Raw genomic sequence first — 19,795 nt, 5'->3', positions numbered from 1 at the left:
AGATGTTGCACTGCCCAATAAAGCTTTGCCAGAGTCCTCCCTAAGTGCAGGATTAGCGAGATTCCCCCAGGCAAACCTTCCCTGGCTTTCCATAACTCAGCTGGAGGATGAAGAGACAGGTAAAAGTCAGCGTTACAGCCACTTACAGGAGATGGAAAGAAGCACTTTCCCATGTCCCCTCCCATCCCCTGCAGCAAGATGCTGGGCTGGTGATGAATGGGGCACACAGACCCTGAACACCAAGGCAGCGCTGCGGTGGGCTGAAATGCCTCCTGCATAGCAGGAGTGGTGTTTTAGTCTATATAGAGCATGCAGGAGACATCAGGCTTTATGGCAGGAAGCAGGAGAAAAGGTATTTATCATTGAGTCAGAACCATTTTGGTTGGAAGAGACCCTCAAGACCATTGAGTCCAACCATAATCCAACCCTGGCACTAACCCATGTCCCTGAGAACCTCATCGCTGCGTCCGTTCAACCCCTCCAGGGATGGTGACTCCAGCACTGCCCTGGGCAGCCTGTTCCAATGCCCGACAGCCCTTTGGGGAAGAAATTGTTCCCAAGATCCAACCTCAACCTCCCCTGGCACAACTTGAGACCATTTCCTCTCATCCTATCGCTTGTTACTTGGTGAGAGGACACCAACACTCTCCATGGTACAATCTCCTGAATTTGAGAAGCTGGACAAGAGTATATGGGATGTCCAGCTGCATCTCGAGGTAGGAGAAGGAATATGGATGTGGCAGGTGATGGGAGGACAAGGAGCAGGGTACCACAGACGCGATGGTTGGGAACCCCGCTGCTGGGGAGGCAGGAGGGCTCAAGGGATGAGGGCTCTCTGGGATGCGATGTAGTCAGGGTCAAGGAGGAAAGTAAAGGCATAGGAAGGCAGCTTGAGCACAGCCCAGGGTCTCAGATGAGATATTTCCCCCAGGGAACAAAGATTTTTGCCCTGTTTTACTTTAGCTACATAACTCCATGTAGTCTTGAGGCAGGTTTAAAAAAAAACAAAAACCAAACCACAAACACAATAAAATACATGTTTATCTTCTGCTAGTAACTCAAAACTTGGCCTGGGTTCTCTCAAAGTGTTAATGAATTTTCTAAAAAAACCTGGGCAAAGTTCCAAACCTGTGCTGCAATCCTGACCCAGGGCAGAGATGCCCAGGGCTTTTGTCTCCCCAGGGACACACGTGCAGTCCAGATCCCATCCCAGACCACATCCCCACCTGGGACTTCCACTGCCATTGAGAGGAGAATCACAATTTATAAAGAAATTGGAACTACATCTCATTCTGTGCTGGAGGAGGATGGTTTGTCTCCCGTCCTCCTCCTGCTTTTGCAGAAGGGCAAGAGAAGCTCAGGGTTAACTCTCACAACAAAGCCACGCCATCGGCTTCAGCGAGATGTGGCCAAGCATACTTCATTGGCTAACTCGGAACTAGACTACAAAAACATTCCTTCTGTGATATGCACAGTGACACCTTCAGCTCCATCCATGGCACTGTTCCTACCACGCTCCGAGGAACAGCACAGCAAGGCTCTGAGCAGGAATTTCTCAAAGAAGCTCGTTTCTCCCCCCAAAGCATCAACTGATTTCAATCATCATGTCGTTTTTTAGAACAATCAGCTTCAGCAAGGTTTGAGGTCCAGGACTGAATCTCTCCCTGCTGAAGAAAATTTGCATTTCAAGCAATTGCACTAATCGCCAGGGTCCAGAGCCAGTGTCCCCCCACAGCCACCGGTCTCTTCTCCAAGGAGCAGGTTTGCCCATGATAACAAAGCCATCCCACACCCAAAACAGAAATCGAGCTTTTCACACCCCAGACTCAGGGTTTGCTGCCGCTATTCCTTACTCTGTCTCTCACTTATTTTTTCAGGCTCATTTTCTAGGTATGCCAGTGTTACCCTTTTTCCCCCGCAATACTCCATCACACTGACATTTTTAGCAGGACATAAGAAACATTTCCAGTCCAACCCAGTAAGCTGCAGTCCCCGACTCCTCTCCCTCAAAAAAATATATATTTAAGTTGTAAAAGAGAAACAGCTCCTTGTTCCAATGGGAAAGAAAAAAAAGGCTTTGTGCAGTCATCGTCTCTGCTCCTCCTTCCAAAACAAGGAGCAGAAGGTGTGGGGATGACGCATGGCTTGCAAGATCTGAACAGATGTACCTTTTGCAGAGGGTTGCTGCAATGGGAACCTCCATCCCATAAAACACTTTCTTTGGGCAGATAGGTGTCATGCATATACACAGGAGCTACAAGCCTAACTTCTTTTTCTTTTATTGGCACGATGATTTGCCCAACAGGAGTTAAAAGACAATAAATTTAGTCCCATTTTACTGATAGAGCGCTAAAGCACAGAGGAATGATGGATCAGATCCAAATACATAAGCAACCACTTCATAAGATACTGATATAAGCATTTTGAAAGGCAACAGAGCACATACACAATATGTTAACAAAAGGTCACATAAACACCTGAGATGGAGACATTCAAAGCATCTGGATCACCCTTCTACTTTTAGATCAGAATCATCCTTTGCAAGAGAAGGAACATGCTGCAGCCCATATTTATTTATTTGATAGGCAGAATTCAGTTTCAGAAAGCTTCAAGAAGAAACGACCAAGCCCAAAAATTTGCTTTTGTATGTGCACAAATGCAAGACTAAGGAGAAACACTCCATTAACACCTTGCCAGTAGCCAGCAAAGGCAGGAGGAACCATGAGCTTCCTTGTCACCCCCCAACAGCTTCTTCCCTATAGTCTGTTTTCTTAGTTTATTTCAATTTCTTAAAAGACCAACCACCATTTTTGGTTTTGTTCTGGCTCATTCAAACAAATCTCTCCCTCTCTAGAGGCCCAAACAAGAAGGGACATGCACATTTGCAAACCAGACTCACCACCCAGATCCTTATCACCACCCTCCCACCACCATCCAGCTGCCAACCGCTGTCCCCTCCCAGACGATCCCCTGTCCCCGCAGACGCCACTGTCAGGTTCCACTCACCATGACCGAGATATGAAGAATGTGCATCTGCTCCTCCACGATCTCCGAAGGCTCCTGGAGGCTGGGGGGGGTGGCCCGGGAGAGATGCTCGGCGCTGCTCATGGAGACGTGGAAGTACAAGGTGCCGTTCTCCAGCCACTGCTGCTTCCAGTGCACTAGCGAGATGTCAGCCACAGTCCCCGACATCTCTGCAGGGACACAACACGCAACCGAGGATCAGTGTTTTTCTCCATGATGCTAAAAGGCAATATTCTTAAAGTCCTGGAAATCAGGACTTTAGAGCCCGATCCCTTGTACTGCCTCTGGAGGAGCCTGAGCATCAGGTTTTTTTTGGCCTTTGCCTGCCATTTTCCCAAAGTATAAACAGTAACAGTTGTCTTCCTTAATAAGAAGCAAGGGGTTCTGAAGTGCCTTGGGATTTCTGGACTACAAAGACAACAACAACTGTAAATAACACACTGCACAGGGTGCCTTTAACCTCCCATAGCTCTCCCAGCAAAAAGCCTGGAAGAAGCTCCCAGAGCTCTGCAGCCAAGCCCAGGGGAGCTTTGCTGCTTGGCACAGGGTGGAGGGAGGACTCTTGGTGCCAAGCAAGCCAAAATGCAGACATCAGTACACATTCTGCTGGTGTTCACTACAAAACCTTCTTCCAGGCAGCAACGTTAACACTAGAGCAGTCTTTAGCAGGGACAGTCCCAGCACAGACTAACAAGCACCAGTGAGACAACCAGCAGGCTTGATAAATACATATTGGTCCTGGGGTTGAGTGTCTGCCGGTCTTCCTCTGCCTCCTCCTGTTAGTTTTATATCCTATCCAAGCCAAATCTACCGCGTAAGCATCCTGAGAGCCGGGATCACAACATCCCAGTGCACACATCCACTGCAGCAGCTTTCCCCAACTTCGGGTACCACATCTGATTCATCAGGGGCTTGGACGATCCAGGCACCGTGGAACCGAAAGCCGCAGATCCTCAGGCTCCAGCATAGTGGGAGCCGGCAGCTCGGAGCCTCAGCTGCCGCAGACACGGGCACGAGCGCTGACAGCTCCACAGCTGCCCATCAAATTTTAAACCCATCTCCGCAAAGAACTGATTTGGCAGTTTGGCAGTAAAATCAAAGCAGAATAAAAAACACTAGTGCAAAATGAGCCAAAATATTTCTCCTTCCACCACCTCTCTTTTTTTGTGTTTGTTTTTCCATTTGCAATATAAGCAATGGGAAGCAAGTCAGGTCCTCTTAGTCACCAGCCCCACGGCTTTGGCAATCACCTGCTTTGTGGGAGACCCAAATTCAATTCCCTCCTATTTGGAAAGAACAACCGGCTATAACAGACCATGACCTACATTCCATACAGCGTGTCTGCTCCAAAGAGGCTGGCAGCCATGGTGGAAACACAGATGAGGTCCTTCTCCACACCTTGGCCGGGGACCATCACCCAGGAGAAGGTGAGTGGAGAGGACAGGGCTTGTTCTCCTGTGGGCAAAGTGGCCAGCAAATGGCAGTGGCATTCTGCATTTTATTTCCCTAAACTCAGCTGTGTAAAAGCCCATTCATGTCAAGGAACATGCCCAGTGAGGCTGTTTGAGGAGTAACCCACACGTTTTGAGCCAAGACACTTCAAGACACCCAAGCTGTGGCTCATGAGCAGCCACAAAGGCTACAAGACCAGGCACTTCTACAGACCCACTTCCCCACCCAGAAAAAATACCTTTTTATTAATCAAGAACAGTTTTTCTTTCCCCTGAAATCAATACATTTTCCAGCAGCAAGCTTCTGGCTTTCCATCATAAACTAAAACAGAGGCAACCATGCCCTGCTCCCCAAGAAACCCCCATCAGGTCCGCAGTCCTGCAGGATCCCCCTTGTCAAGGGCTGGGACAAGGTTACCCCATCACTGTCAACTCTGTGATTCAGCACCTCACTAATTATACTCCTGACATAACCTGAGCTGGTTGCACTGCCACCTGAATCTAATCAGAGGGCTGTGCTCATTATCTCTGCCTCCCGAGCACAGCGCTGGTCGTTATCCCCAATCTCAATGCACATCTGAGCACTCAAAGGAAAAAAACTAAACAGCTCCTGACCATGCATGGGATCCATCAAGAGCCCACGTTTGCACTTTGGAGGGGACACGTGAACTTCCTGTCATATTTCTGACATTGCAATGAGATCGCTCCTAATAATCCCTTCTCTCCTTTAATATAAATAGCTGTTTGCTGGAGCAAATCAGCAGCAAGAGGTGTTGCTTGCACTCTTTTCCCTGTAAATCAAGCCAGCTCTGCGGCTCGCACCGCAGGACAGCAGCTTGCGCAAGACCTGGGAATCTAACGAAATGAGTGTTTTGTGTCTCTCACCTCCAAAAAGGTTAAAGCAGAGAAGGTTTGTTATAGTGGTAAAAGTAAGAACAAAATGAAAAAACATCAGGGCTGCCTAATTGCAGTTGTCTTCCTAGCAATACTTGAGAGATCTGTACTGAAAAGCATCTCTTTGTCTAATTAAAATTGCAATAAATGCTGCTTTCAGGAGTAAAAGCACTCACTGAGCTTTGGGACGGGTAGCACAAACTCTTCCACACAGGCAAACAGGCCATGGGGCAGCACAGAAGCATTAAGACACAGAACTCTGGTTACACAAAACCACCTTAATTCTGTGCAGAGAAACAGTCACACGCAGGAGAGGATGATTTACAGTATTAACACACATCTCTGCAGCAGAACTTTCCAAAAGAGCTCAGGAAAGAAGATTATAGCACCCAGACATGATGCCACCAGGACCCCACCGCTGCGGTTCCCAAAAGCTACATCACATTAGAGAAATGGGGAAAAAAATCCTGCAAGGTCAACCTTTCTCCAAATTCTTTCCCTTGGGCACACATTTTTGCATGGGATGTTTAAAAGGATCACAGCGAACATTTCTGGGGAGTTCTGAGATACAGGCAATTTTTTTGGATTTTAGCCTAGACTGAAGATAAGCCTGTTTCATTTTCAAAAGGTCTCTTCCAAAAGTAGAAACTTCAATTTAACATTCATTTCACAATTCTAAGCAAACCCAGCAGCAAGGCAATTTCTGACGAAAGTTGACTTGCCAAGCCTGGGTATCATTTACCATACATTTATAAATAACTATACATTCTTCACCCCTGCAGCCCGCGTTGCAGAAACCTGGCCATTCCCGCTCCCAGCACTGCCAGGACATCGTGAGCCTTCAATCACATTCGCTGCTTACAAAGAAAGAAAAGCCTTTTCAAGCCCCGTTAGCTGCTGAACTCTTCGATATCCAAACGCGGGGAAGTTTCTTGGCCTCATATACTTGACATGAATATTACGCTGGCTGTGTTTCACTGGACACACATTGTCACCCCACTATCTACACGGTAGTTACAGCAGCGATAGCCCATCCATCAGAAAGGATGCAATAGTCTGCGGCAAGATTGCCTGTTATCAGAGCTTTCAAATGCTTTTGGAACAAATTAAGGGCATTCCTGCACCAAAATAGAATGAGATACAGTTAAGGTTTTAAATGGGCAGCAATGGAAAAGCACTTGTAGTCTATAGCCATTTAAAATCTCAGCATCTTGCAGACAGGGAGCACTCAGCCTGGCTTCAAACACAGTTTTGTGGGTAAAACACCGAGCAAAACAGCCAAACAGACCACAAAACATCTGCCATGCCAACTTCCTACCTTCTCCCTGTGCCTGATGGAGAGTAGCAGGGAAGGGATGACAAAGGTCCCAGCAGCACCCAGCCAGAGCCCTACTCATCATCTTCCAAAGCCCACAGATACTCACATTTCTCCATCCCACAGCAGAGGACTTGGGGAGCCCATTCCTCCTGTGACCGGAGCAGAGATGTCTCCGTGTCTGCTCCCCAACCCCACCGGCCCCAACTCCCCACACCTGCCCCTCATCTCCCATCACACAGCTCAGCTGAGCCCCATGGCAGCGCTGCCTCCCCCCACGGCCCCACCAGCCTTCCACATCACCTAACGATCACCTTAATTTAATACAAGGGCACACAGAGCACTTTCTTCTTTTTTGACCCTTCCTTGGGCTCTGGGTCCCATAAAACTACAATTTCCACGTGTTTCTCAGAAAACAAGCACTCCAAGCAAAACTCTTCACAGGGCTCAGGACCCGGGCTCATGCCCTTCAGAAGGTCACCTGTCCAGGGGAAGGTAGGGGACATCAGCAACCACAGCAAGATCTCTTCCAACTCATTCCCTAATGCCATTTTTCCCTTTGCCATTGCTACAAACCTTACACATAAACATTTCACTGGAGTCTTCAACTCGTATTACAATCAAACTTAAAAAGCAAAAGGGCCTAAATGCATTTGGTTGGGAACCAAGACGATTCCCATAAAAGCAGATTATGCTGACATGATGAATACAAAATGAAACAGCAGATATTAAAGTTGGAGGATTGTTACTCCGTGCCTTCGGGCTCCTGGCCGCCCTACCCACCTCCTCCCTCCTCTCCGCCCCCTCCCGCGCTGTTTTACTGAAGGCAGAGATGGATGGATCGCCTTTTCACCTCTGCCTTCTCCAAGGCAGACTGCCAGGCTTCAAGTCAAATATTCACTGGCTCCCCCCCAGCCCCCCCAACCTTATGCAATGCTTCAACATTCATCAGCGATTCGGGAGGTTGTAGCCCTGCCTTATCTGTCACGGCGTTTTGCAAAGGCTGCTTTGTATTTAATTGGCTTGTTCTCGCTAATCTACTGTGATTATTGTATTTTTATTTAATTCTTGAAGGTCATTATTAAAATAAGCCATTTTTGCTTATGGCACTTCATCCCTGCACAGTTCCCCACCCCTAGATAACCAACCCCTCCTTGCGCTTCCTTTCTCCGCTCCCCAGTGCTGCTCAGACCCTGGGACCTGCCAGACACCTTTGCAACAAGGACCAAGCCCTTGGTGTGACGGGTGAGAAGCCTGTGAGTAATTTCCAGCATGTGGATCCAGGTTCCTGCTGCCTTTTTCCTCACCACCCGCTTCATCCCCGCAGGATCTGCACCCTGCAGCCAGACTCCATCAGCTCACCTGCACACCTCATCCTCCTAATCTGTCGGCAGGGAAAAAGCCAGAGATCTGGCTAGCGATTATATTTCCTTTTACGGCAGGCTCAGAAACACGATCCCATCTCACACAAAACACCAGCACTGAACAACAGCATCGTCGTCGTCTTCCCCGTGCGTCACCCCTAATCCTGGAACCCTGTTTCTCCCGCTATTAGTCCGGGGGCTCTTCTGACTTAATGTTCTCCAGAGGCACCAACCTCCGGTGAAGTGTTAGTTTATAGATTCTTCGGCGCTAGCTACCACTTATGCTAATAACCCAAATTTATGCAGAAAGTCATAAACACAGAGCTCTCCCCAGTGCCCTTGCCAGCACAGGATTGCTCCCTGTGGAACAGATTATCGCTCTCTGTGCCGACTGACTCCAAAACTACTCTAGTAATGGGGCTTCCCCCATGCTCCCTGGGGGACTATTCTGCAGTCAAACAGGCCCTAATAGTTCTAAGGACTTGGGTCTTTTGGTGGCAATGTGGTGGGGTTTTTTTTCCCCATCATTAGCTCAGTTCATTACTTTTTCTTCCCTTCTGCTCATTTTTTAACATGTTCCTTCCCTTCTACCTCTACTCCCCCCACAGTACTCCCTAGGGCAACACACAAACGCAGCTGCAGATCGTAAAAAGTAATAGAGAAGCTCAGAAGTTTAAGAAGGGAAAAAGAAAGAAAAGACAAGTTCCCTCTGATCATCTCTTTCCAAAGCCCCTGTCTCTGAGCAACACAGGGCTGCACCTCCAGAGCATTTCAGGGGTGGCTTCAGCACCGTGCATGTCTGCTGGGACACGGTGCGTGTCCAGGGATGGAGCTGGGCTGGGGAGAGCCTGAGGGAGCCTTGGTCTTGGGGTGGTCCATGGGGCACCCCACCAACACTGTGGGCAGGCTGGGGTGCTCTCTCTGCATCTCGTTTGCTCCACCAGCAGCACCGTGCGCCAGACGTTGGACAGGCAAAATGTCAGGTATCCCAGGACAAGCTGGCATTTGCAGTGAAGTTTTCAGGCTTTGCTCGAATCGCCTGGAAGGAGAACAAGACGCCAAATTTCGGGCATGTTCCTGCAACCAGCCACCTCAAAGATCGCCTAGATGTGAGAAGAGCTGAGTTGCCACCGAAGGATCCATGACAATCGGAGCAATGCAACTGAAGGGGAGGACATCTGGATCTTCCCATCCTTCCACCAACATCATTCATAAACTTGCTTTTTTCTTTTTAAAAGATAATATTTGAGGTAGATGTAATTATTGTGAAATGCAGCAAGAGGTCAGCAGACTGCATCATCACACAGGTGGTCCAGGAGATCAGATGGTGAACCAGGAGGACAGAAACAGCATCTTCCAGGACTCAGCCCCTGGAAACACTTGGAGACAACTGGAGGGTCAGTTTGCTCCACACAGCTCTTCTCACTCCAGTTCTCAAGCCCTCTGTGCTGGCTCCAAAACCCTTCAGCCTTTCTAATCACAAGCTTTAGGATCCGTATATACGTCAGTGAGCAGATATTGATTTGCCTGCACTGCTTACAGATCATATCTGACTTCACACACCTTAAAGAAGCTCAGTGCACGCTCCACATTCTTACGGCTGCTTTGATTGCAATTCAGTCACTAGTACATTACCCTTATTTATAATGCCACGGCTTCAGCGTGGCGCCTCAGGCACTCTAAAATTATTACAGGGCCCTTTTGACTTTCAATTCCCTTCCATCCAATTCCATTTTTATTTGTCAGCAGAGACTCCCATTGACCAGCAGTGGAAGCCAAGTGCGTGCAGACAGACGGTGCTACTGCATATTAAACCAACCCCATAGAAAATTAGTCGCAAGCAGCTCAACACGACGGGTCTTCTCGGTTTGAATGAGAAATGCCAGGTTGGGAGAGCAGCTGGCAGAGCTCCTGGGTGCAGCTTTCTTGGGGAGATGAGATGTCCAGGCCTGGAGCAGCACTGGGGGGCTCAGCCACAGCCCCTCAACAGTGCACTCCACCTGGCTGATGCAGCCATCATTAAAAAAAAAGGCAAAGGAAAGCAACGTTAAGCATTTGAGCCCCTCCTGTGTATCCTTCAGAGATGATGGTGCAGGCTTGCAAGAGCCAAGAGTGTGACTGCAGTGCCTTGATGCACAAAGTTTGTTTAGCAGCCCTGTCTCCCTCCTCCATCCCCACCACTCAAGTAAGCTGCCGGAGTTTGCTTTGGAGGTGCTCTGGGGTTTTATTGAAAAGCTCCAGCTTCGCCACTTCCCTCGAGGCTCCCAGCTCACTCAAAAGAGCCACAAGGTTCACTTCTGAAGGAGCACTCGAAGGTACAAGGAAGAGCCAAGTCTTTCCTCTTGTCACAGAAGAAAGAGCTGCCAGTCCATGAAACCTGCAGGAGGAAAGCTGCAGCAGTCTTCTGTTCACCACTTACACCAGATCCTCAAAACCAACAAGAGACAGAGCTGATAAATGGGGGAAAAGACTATTTGAAAAATCACAAGCACTGTTTTTTGATGGTCCAACTATTAATCCCTGTTAAAGAAGCCAATATCTTTGACAAGGAAGCAGCTGAGGGACTGGGCAGGGGTTCAGCCTGGAGAACAGGAGCTGAGGAGAGACCTTCTGATCTCTGAACTGCATGAAAGGAGCTTGGAGCATGGAGGGTGTTGGTCTCTTCTCCCAAGTAACAGCACACATTGGCATGTGCAGATGGGGCCGGGTGGGTTCTGCTTATATCTTAACCCAAGTCCCACCACATTCCTCCTGCTTTCCTTGCCCTGACACAGACATTTACCGGTGAGTCTGGGGCGGTGATGCCTTTCTTCAGGACAGCCAGCAGCACCTCAAACACAGAAGCCACAGCAGCAGGGCAGCCCCGGGTGTCATGAATGGAATTAGACAAGGCTTGTGCAATGAGAAAACATTCTATTTTTGGAAAAATACCCCCGTGGTCTCTTCCTTGTACAGGTGACAGCAACAACTACAACTTTCCCTTTGAGTTTCTTCAAGGCAGAAGGCAGCAGCACAGCGGGATGGACACCGAGGGGCAAGGGGGCTGTCACACAAAAGGGAGAAGCCAGGCAGCTGGGACTGCGCTTCTCTTCCCTGCGAGCTGCGGCAGCAGCACAAGGGCAAGGTGACCTATTCAGGTGACTTGAAGAGCGCTGCAAAGCCAGGCAGACTTCACAACAAAGCAGAGCACTCCGTTCGTTTTTATAGCATCTGCCGGTGGGCACAGCGCGCGCCGGGGAGCGAGCAAACAGTGCGGCCTCGAGGGGCGAGCATCGCTCAGAGCTCGATTAAAACTACCCAAGTGCTTTATAACCTCTATGCATTTTTAAATGCCTCTCCTTGGGAAACATACCTCTTAAAATGATACAGTAGACTGATAGCTCAGGGCGATGCTCAAATTGTGAAGTAATTTTTTCAAGCACGGTTCCTCCACAGATCTCCCCTCCCAATAAGCTCTTGAGCACTGGGGGTCCCAGTAGAAACTCCCCACGCACCGGGGTGGGATGGGGAGAGGAAGAGAGAAAGCGAGGAAGGAAAGAGAAGGTCTCGCCGCTTTTTAGAGAGACAAATACTAGAACGGTTCACCCTCCTAAGAGACAGACGTCCTTTTCCAAGGAGAAGGACAGGAAAGGAGCTGGCTGCTGGCTGGGAATTTTCAAGGAAACAAAACAAAACAGGTAGGAGATAATTTGGGCTCTTCAGCCTATGTGTTATCTGGAGCACCAAGGGGGTGCATCAAAAGCCAAGTAGCCCGGGCATACTCTTGCCCAAAAGGGCAAAAATACCATTTACCAGGAATGAACATTTGCTGGAGCCCTTCATGTGCATCACGACAGGATGTCGTGATGTCAAGGCAGAGAACCACCATGGTTAAAAAGGATCAAGGGTCTTATCTCTTACCTGGGAGAGGCTTTTGATGGCTCGCTCCCTGGAAAGCCTCCAGTTCCCCAAAGCCTCCCAGACACCCAAGGTACCACCCAAGCACCCGCATTCTGTCTTGGCTACTCACAAACCCCAAATTCAGCTCTTACGTGTAGAAGAGAGTTCTTGGAACCTCCCAGAAAATTCACTTCTCCCTAAGAGTCCAGTATTACACCTTCACCCAGGAGCAACCTGCACATTTATCTACTCCAGAAGGATGCCATCAGCATGGACACACTGACAGCCTCCCAGTGATGAAACACCACCAGGTTTCTGCAGGAAAGAAGAACAGCAAGAGCTATGCAAGAGCACAAGAATGCCATCCTGGGATGCCAGACCCCCCTGAACAAGACCAAGCACCTGGGCAGCCCCAGTGCTGGAGCAAAGAGCTGCGGTGGGGGCGCTGCAAACCATCAGGCTGCCAGAAGCAAAAGGGTTTTACTGAGACACATCGCTGTGAAAATCCTCAGCTCTCCCCGGACTGACTCGCGCTGAAATGAACTGGACTCAAAGCAGCTGATCTAAGAGCACGGAGAAGTCGCTGGAGGGCTGGGGAAGTGGCATCGTAAGATGAGGAGACATTAAAATCCAAAATAATAAAAGCAACCGAATTTATTAAGTCTTCTCGAAGCCTGTGGGCAAAATAATTTTTCCCCCATTTAAAAGTGGATAAGGCAAAAGAGAAGCTAAGCAATTTGTCAGAGATCAGAAGCGACAAAGTGGCAGAGACTGAAGCCCGAAGCAGCAATGTCCTCACAAACACAATCACCACCCCAGCTTGGCACATGCAGGGTCCCTTTCCCCAGCAGTGCAAGAGGTGACACAGGCGTGTTACCCATGTCCAACAACATGCTTCACCTCCCCAAATACAGGAGCAATCCTCCCGTATTTCCAAACCAGTGGAAATGCTCTCCCATCATAACAATGGGGCTACCACCCCATTACAGCCCTTCATCCTTATTTTCCCCTTCCCATCAAGTTCATATTGCTTCCCAACCCCTACCACATTAGGAGAGACTAATCCATGTCCCCATTAACAGTGGGCCTGGTGTCCACGTCATCACCACACCATTACATCCAAAAGCAGCACGGTTTCATGGTTGTACCCTCATTTGCTGTTCTAGCAGAGTCTCAGGGAAAGGTGTCCAGCAGCTGCCCAAAAAGGGCCACCCACACAGAGAAAGAAGAGACAAAGAACATCTCCACCCTTGATCTGCATACGCAAAGGTCATGGGAGAGAGGCAGAGGGGGATGAATCCTTGCAGCCTCATTAGAGGGAAAGAAACTGTTTCTGCAAATAATAATTGATTTCTAAATTTATCCCCTAATTAAATAGGTTCCCTGGATGAATCCGCATGCGAGCTGCAATGTGATGATTTAGTGCCTGGCTTCCTACGGGAACGTATCAACACATGTTTGCAAATTGTCTCTCTCCCAGATCCAAAGGTAGGGTGATTATCTCCCCACACCAGCATACCCAGAGCAGATGGGTTCCTCCTGCCACCCAGAGCTCTCAACAAGCCAAGCCAAGCTTTCCTCTGAGCAAGGCTTAACAGAGACACATGCAGGGAAAAAGGGTGTTTGTCACCCAGCTTGTCCCTGGTCCCTGTGCTCCATCCCAGTGGGGACTCTCCCACGGACCAGAGCAGGGAACCCATCACGACCAGAGCACACACCTCACTCTCTGCCATAGCAGGAGGCTGGCAGGAGGATTTTTTGGCTGGCAGCAGCTGTAAAACTACAGCAAAACTGGAAAAGCACTGCCTAAACTCAGCACGTAGCAATGGCGAGAATGAGAAACATTATCTCCAAAACATGCTCTTGCTTCCTACATCAATTCCATGGCTGTTCCTGTCTAGTCACTTTGACTTTTTCCTACAGACACCGTCAGCTAATAAAACCTCAAGAGACGGATCCTGGGATAAAACCAGGCTACAAGCTCTGCAAAAATTAAACACATTTATCACTCTTTTGCTGAGAGCTCCTTTTGGAAACCAGAGAGCCCCGATACTCTCACACAAGCATCAAAGGACTCTGGACATGAGAAATCCGTGTTAGCTTGAAAAGGCAACAGCACCAAGCAGCCCTGCTGTGTTAAAGCCCATGCTAATTAACTCCTGACACCCATTAACTGCCTGTCCAGACCCAGCAGTGGCTCAAAGCTCTCCTCTCCCAAGGAGAGACAGACTTGCCAGCATCTCCACACCATCTTCTGCATGAAAACAGCAACATCTTTTATTTCCTTTTCCCTCCCTGCCAACTTTCCAACCCCCCAGCATCATTTGGGCACCAGGCACACAGGTTCACTTTCCTTCGGGGCTCCAGCCCTTTGGTTTGGGATCTACAGATGTAGATTGTCCCTCCTGATGCCACACACATTGGGGTCCTGCTCCTGGCACATGGTGCTTGTAAGGATGAGCTGTAAGTGCAGCCTGGAGATCCTCTACAGTGTCCATCTCTGCCACAATGTGCAGACACTGAGGAGCCTGCTGCTCGACCCTTGGCTCTGCCACTCAAGCCAGCAAAATTCATAAATATCAAAGATATTTATGCCTCTGCTTGGCCCTGTTGAGGCTTTTGGAAGGCAGAGACACAGCCAGCATGTCCAGCTCGTACCGCACTGAAATCAAACAAAGAGAGAAGCTGTTCCCATCAAGATCTAAGCAGCTTTTCTGAGGTTTCAAACCTTATTCTGGTTTGTGGTGGGACAAAAACAAACCGTTTGGAAGTTTTCCCATAAGGGAGAGGGGGAAATAACCTCTCCATCTATCCCTTCCAGAAACACTGAATGTCTTTCACCCTTTGGCTGCAACCTACAAGCACCAGGCATGACCCAGCCAAGCCCGTGGCCATTTGCTGTCCCAGGGTGACTACAGCACATGTGGACATGTACCCACCCAGTCACACGCTCTTCTTTGACAAAATGCCAGAAAGATGGGATTTTCTGCGCCCTGCACTCCCCAAAGTGCTCAAAACTAGAGCACCTTCATGGTATTTTGGATCTCTCAACACTTCTAGATAGAAACTACCCTGTTAAGTGAGCTCACAATCAAAAAAAAAAAATCACTATCACAGACAGAGCTCAGGTGTCAACCTAGTTTTGCACTGAAAAATTAAAAGAAATCCATTAGGTGGCTAAATATGTTAGAACTGCATCCCTTCATCTCCCTGCTTTGGTTCTCCAGCTGTAGCAGAGCATCCTCCTTTATAAATTGCCTCTGAGAGCCTCAGATCTCTTCTAAAAGAAAACAGTATTATTCACAGGATAGGAAAGAGATGCAAGAAAGCTAATTAGTCCTTGTACAGAGGAGTTTGCAACATACAGCATTTAAATGAAGCCTGATTTTCAGATCGCAGTGCTAAAATCTTCGCATTGCGTCACTGGCTTTCTCTTCCAGAGGTGCCTTTTTTGCCCACCTTGAGCATTTTTAAAACAAGAGAAAATGCCTTTAGGTACCAAAGCAAATTCATAATCTGGCTCTCCACCACTTACCAACTTGAGCACATTAAAACTCTGTTAAAAGCAGAGCACGATGAGTCCTTGAGGCCCTGTTCCCCAAGGATGTGTGCACATAAAGCAAGGAAAATGTGTGGTTATTAGAGTTTAGCTTTATTGTTTTCATAAAACACACTGAAGATTGTGTTTATGATTCTGGAGAAAATAAAACCCTCTCTCCAATTGTTAAAATAATGAACACAGGATACTCCAGTGACTTCTAAACAATCAAACACTTTGGACTTGCACAGCACCCTCTACTCAGATTTCAGAAAAGTCTGTACAAGAATGAAAATAAGCCTGGATGGGTAGAGGATAAATCCAGCATCTCACCTTAGAGCCAAAAGAAGCGGCACGATTTATACAGTCATTGTACGAGGATAAGTTCCATGGGCAGAAATGGAACTGTTCAAAACTTATTGCAAAATAGCCCAAGAGCCTGTCTTGCAGGTTTTCAGTAACATGCTGGTTTCCGAATGATCAAATCCCATTTGAAAGCCAGACTTGAGCGTGTTGGTAATTTAAACATACTCAAACAAAAAAGTAAAATCTTCGCCAGCGCTTTCCCTCTGACCCCTGCACAGGTCACTGGCAAAGTCTTCTCCAACACAACATTCACACCTTCAGAGGGCTTTTACCTGGCCTGTGTCCCTACCAGTCTGAAGGTCTTCTGCATCTGGCTGCAAGGAGGTGTTTCTGTCCATCACTGCATTGCCCACAGAACCCAACAGCCTCCATCACTCCTGCTCCTCTACCTCCAGCCTGGAGGAAGGACAAACCAAACGGGTTATTTTTTCCTCCTTTAAATATTATGAAAACTACGTGAGGTTATGAATTATTGAATGGAGCTGTCTCTTCAATTTAGCACAATGATGATGGAAGGGGAATGTGGACTGTAGAAGACGGGAACAGGGCAAGGAACCAAGGGGCACGACCAAGAGGGATCCTTACCCAACCACTTAGTGTCTGTCTGTCCATCCATCAGAGCCTGACACCCGCCTGGCACCCCTTGCACGGCAGGGACCAAATTAATCTCTGAAGAAGCCAAGGGAAATGTATCACCCATGGCAATGGCCTGGGAAGGGATGGAAGCTTTTCAGACAGGTGACCCCCTCCATATCTCTGCACCCATACTTGAAAACCTGGGCTAAACCAGGACCTGAGACCCTCCTGGCCATGGCCGACGGTTAATCTGGATGGGCTGACCTGGCAGAAGCAGGTCGTCTTTGGAGCTCCAGCACAAGGGAACAGACCAGGACTCATGATGGAAAAAGCCAACAAGGATGGAGATACTGAGAAGGTGGTAGAAGAGCCCAGCCTTCAAATAGTTTTGCAGACACTTTCTGGAAGGTGTTACTGCCAGCTCTAAACCAACCTATTAGTATGAGCTTTGGGGCTTGTAATAAAAACCAAGATGTTTTTCTTTTCTCAGATCCAGGTTAGACAGAAAATGTCTGAAAATTAAAGGAGCAGCCTAAAAAAATATTTCAATTCCATCCCTCCTTTTACGTACATTCACTCACAGGCTCCTCGGAGACCGAGGTCAGCGCCAGAGCATCGCCGCCCCGGCTGCATTCATTCCTGGAACGGGCATTGCATGCAAAAGCAATTTCTGATCCTCAGACCCACCTTGCTGATTAACAGCTTCGATCCAAAAAGCACAAAACAAGACTGAATTAAGACTCAGCTGACTGCAAAGCCAAATTCGATACACACAGACAGATCTTCAAGTTTAGACAATATGGAGTGTTCAAACTAACAATGCAGTCCTTGTGTACCCTGCCCCAATATGTCCTAAAATTGATGAGGATGGAGTTGTTTCCAGTGCCCCACTTTTCCCTCTCCTGCAAACTTCTTCTGTGGGCCTCCTTCTCAAAGAGAACATACCCAAAACCAACATACCGCCCTAAGGAGATTTGAGTTTTGTGAACCAAAGCCCTTCTGCTTGGAAAAAGCTGAGAATCAAGTTCTCCTGCAAGAGATGTGCCACTGTGGATGCCCCTGATGATCCCATCACACACTGTATTGCTACCTGTACTCGGAGTTAAGATCCTTATTCAAACATCGGAAATTAAAACCGGTGTCTTCCCAGAGAAGCATGGAGGAGTCCCAGTAGGTCCAATCCTGCCCTTTTCCTCCGTAAAATACAACTTATTCCCTGCCTGCAACGATTGTCGGGCTCATCACTGCCTGGCCCTCAAATCCTGCCCACATGCTCGTTTTTTTGCTCTGGATGTTAATGGAAAGAAATCTCTGGATCCATTTGAAATGAATTATACTCTAGTAATTGCAGCTGCTATAGGGCAGTATTAGGTCAAACTGCCCTTTTTGTGCTGTGTCTCCAACACTAGAGATGATGAATGGGCTCATTTTCAGCAGAGCTGGATGCTCGCAGCTCCAGGTGAAGCCCATGCAAACCGCAGATGCTCACCGCTTCGATACTGCATCACCAGCGCCTGCCAACCGCTTCCTTTAATAAAACATCCAAACTCACACTATATAAACACCATTTTGGCTCGCATTGCTCGCTACTTGCTGTCACCATCCTGCAGGTCCTCAGCACGCAGCCTCCCCGGGCCATCCCCAAAGCTGTCCTCTCCAAGCTGCATTTGATTGCTTAAGAAATCTATGACGCTCTCCCCCCAGAAGGACCTTACCAGCCCAAAACAGAGATTCCGTCCCTCCCTACCCTCCCATTCTAACTCTGTGTTAATTACTAAGATAGGGTGGGATTGAAGAGACTAATTACCACTGTAAAGTTACTCTCCTGAAGGCTGATAAGGGAAGTAATTAGGATGGACAAGCATGGATTACAGAGCTCTAAATCTCTCTCTCTTGTCAAGATAATGCTGCTGCCCAACCTCACAAACGACAAACGAGTCTGTAGGCAAACACAAAGCAGTCATGAAGACCAAAAAGCAGGTTGGACCATCACAAAGTACAGAGCCTTCATGCTGCATCACAAGGAGATCCCATCTCGAGCAGCTCCAGACTGGGACCAGTCTCCAACACACAACCCCAAGGACCCCAACACACAACCCCAAGGACCCCAACACAGGCACCCTGCCCTGGGTGACAGCTCGTTCCTGCACCCACATTGCTTGTGGTGGGTGAACCTTGGCTGGTGGCCACGCACCCACCAAGCCGCTCTCGCACTCCATTCCCAACTCTCCTACCTCCTCTCAAAGGAGCAATGCAGGAGGGATGGGGAATGGAGGTTCCCACATGAGGTTCTTGTGGACATGGTTTAGTGCTAGAGTTAGGTTGTGGTTGGACTTGATGATATTAAGGGTCTCTTCCAACCAAAACGATTCTATGATTCTATAACTCCAGTGTACCTGCACTGTTAATGAAATGTTCATTCAAGTCAACACACGCAGCACCTTTCCCGCTCTAGACACCATGCTTTTGGCTGCTTTACCTTCATCTACTCTCTTTTCACCTCCCCAGATACCAGCTAAGATAAGGACCATGCTCAGGCAGTAGATAGAAGATGACAGCTATTTCATTGGACTGCCACACGACACGCATCCTCTTGACATGAGGGCAAAGGTGACATTTCACGGTGTCACAGCAATGTATGACTGCCCTGGGAATGCAGTTGCTCAAAGCAAAAGCCCAGAGCCTAAGAAATCCCAAGAGGACCATCCCCATGCACATCTCCAGCCTCCTCCATATCACGTCCATCAGCTTGTTTGTCCATATAGAAGAGACCTCATGGGTGAGATACAGCCGTGGCAGCTCAGGGGACGTGGACTGAAGCTCGACCCGCAGCAGGACCAGCCTACGCGACCTTGTGTGAGCCCCTTTGTGCTCCACAGCCACCAGAACAGACGCCCGGACACCACGTCCCCGCGCTCATCCACCGCAGACCCCCACAGCTCTCTGCGTTTGTGCAACACACAGCAAAAGTGAGGGTCGAGCTCGGGCAGAGCTGCCAGCACCACCGACATAAATCATCGTATGGACAGCAAAGTGCACGAAGCGAGCTCTCCTGCCCGAGCTGCACAGCAAGCGAGCGCGGACGCTCCGTCCCAGCTCCAGGGTCACGTTCCCGCTGCAGCCCTGTGTATCTCGCTCACGGTCCTCATGCATACACACAGATTATTTCCCTCATGCATACACACAGATTATTTCCCTCATGCATACACACAGATTATTTCCCTCATGCAGACGCACAGATTATTTCCCTACAACAATTTCAGGCACCCGACACCAGAGTATTTATAACTAATACATATTCTAATGTTCCCATTCACCTGAGACACTGGAAACTTTCCTGGCTCATTTGTCAGATTTTTTTATTTTTTAAATACCTTCTTCCCCTCGG

The 19,795-nt window shown here is 48.5% G+C and overlaps 1 protein-coding gene across 2 annotated transcripts in view; it reads right to left on the bottom strand.

The window, feature by feature from the left end:
- ASTN2 (astrotactin 2) overlaps positions 1-19,795 on the bottom strand; it is a 314,079-nt gene that overhangs the window by 261,028 nt on the left and 33,256 nt on the right. For both annotated transcript variants that reach the window (XM_065035950.1, XM_065035949.1), the window contains exon 2: positions 3,007-3,194. In XM_065035950.1, coding sequence (XP_064892022.1) covers positions 3,007-3,192 — 186 coding nt within the window. In that variant the 5' untranslated portion in view covers positions 3,193-3,194. The remainder of the gene's footprint in view (positions 1-3,006; positions 3,195-19,795) is intronic.

Source organism: Columba livia, chromosome 19, assembly GCF_036013475.1.
Source record: "Columba livia isolate bColLiv1 breed racing homer chromosome 19, bColLiv1.pat.W.v2, whole genome shotgun sequence".
In the NCBI taxonomy this organism is placed as follows: Eukaryota; Metazoa; Chordata; class Aves; order Columbiformes; family Columbidae; genus Columba; species Columba livia.
The sequence above is the reverse complement of the archived record's forward strand: the minus strand, read 5'-3'. Positions and strand labels throughout refer to the sequence as shown.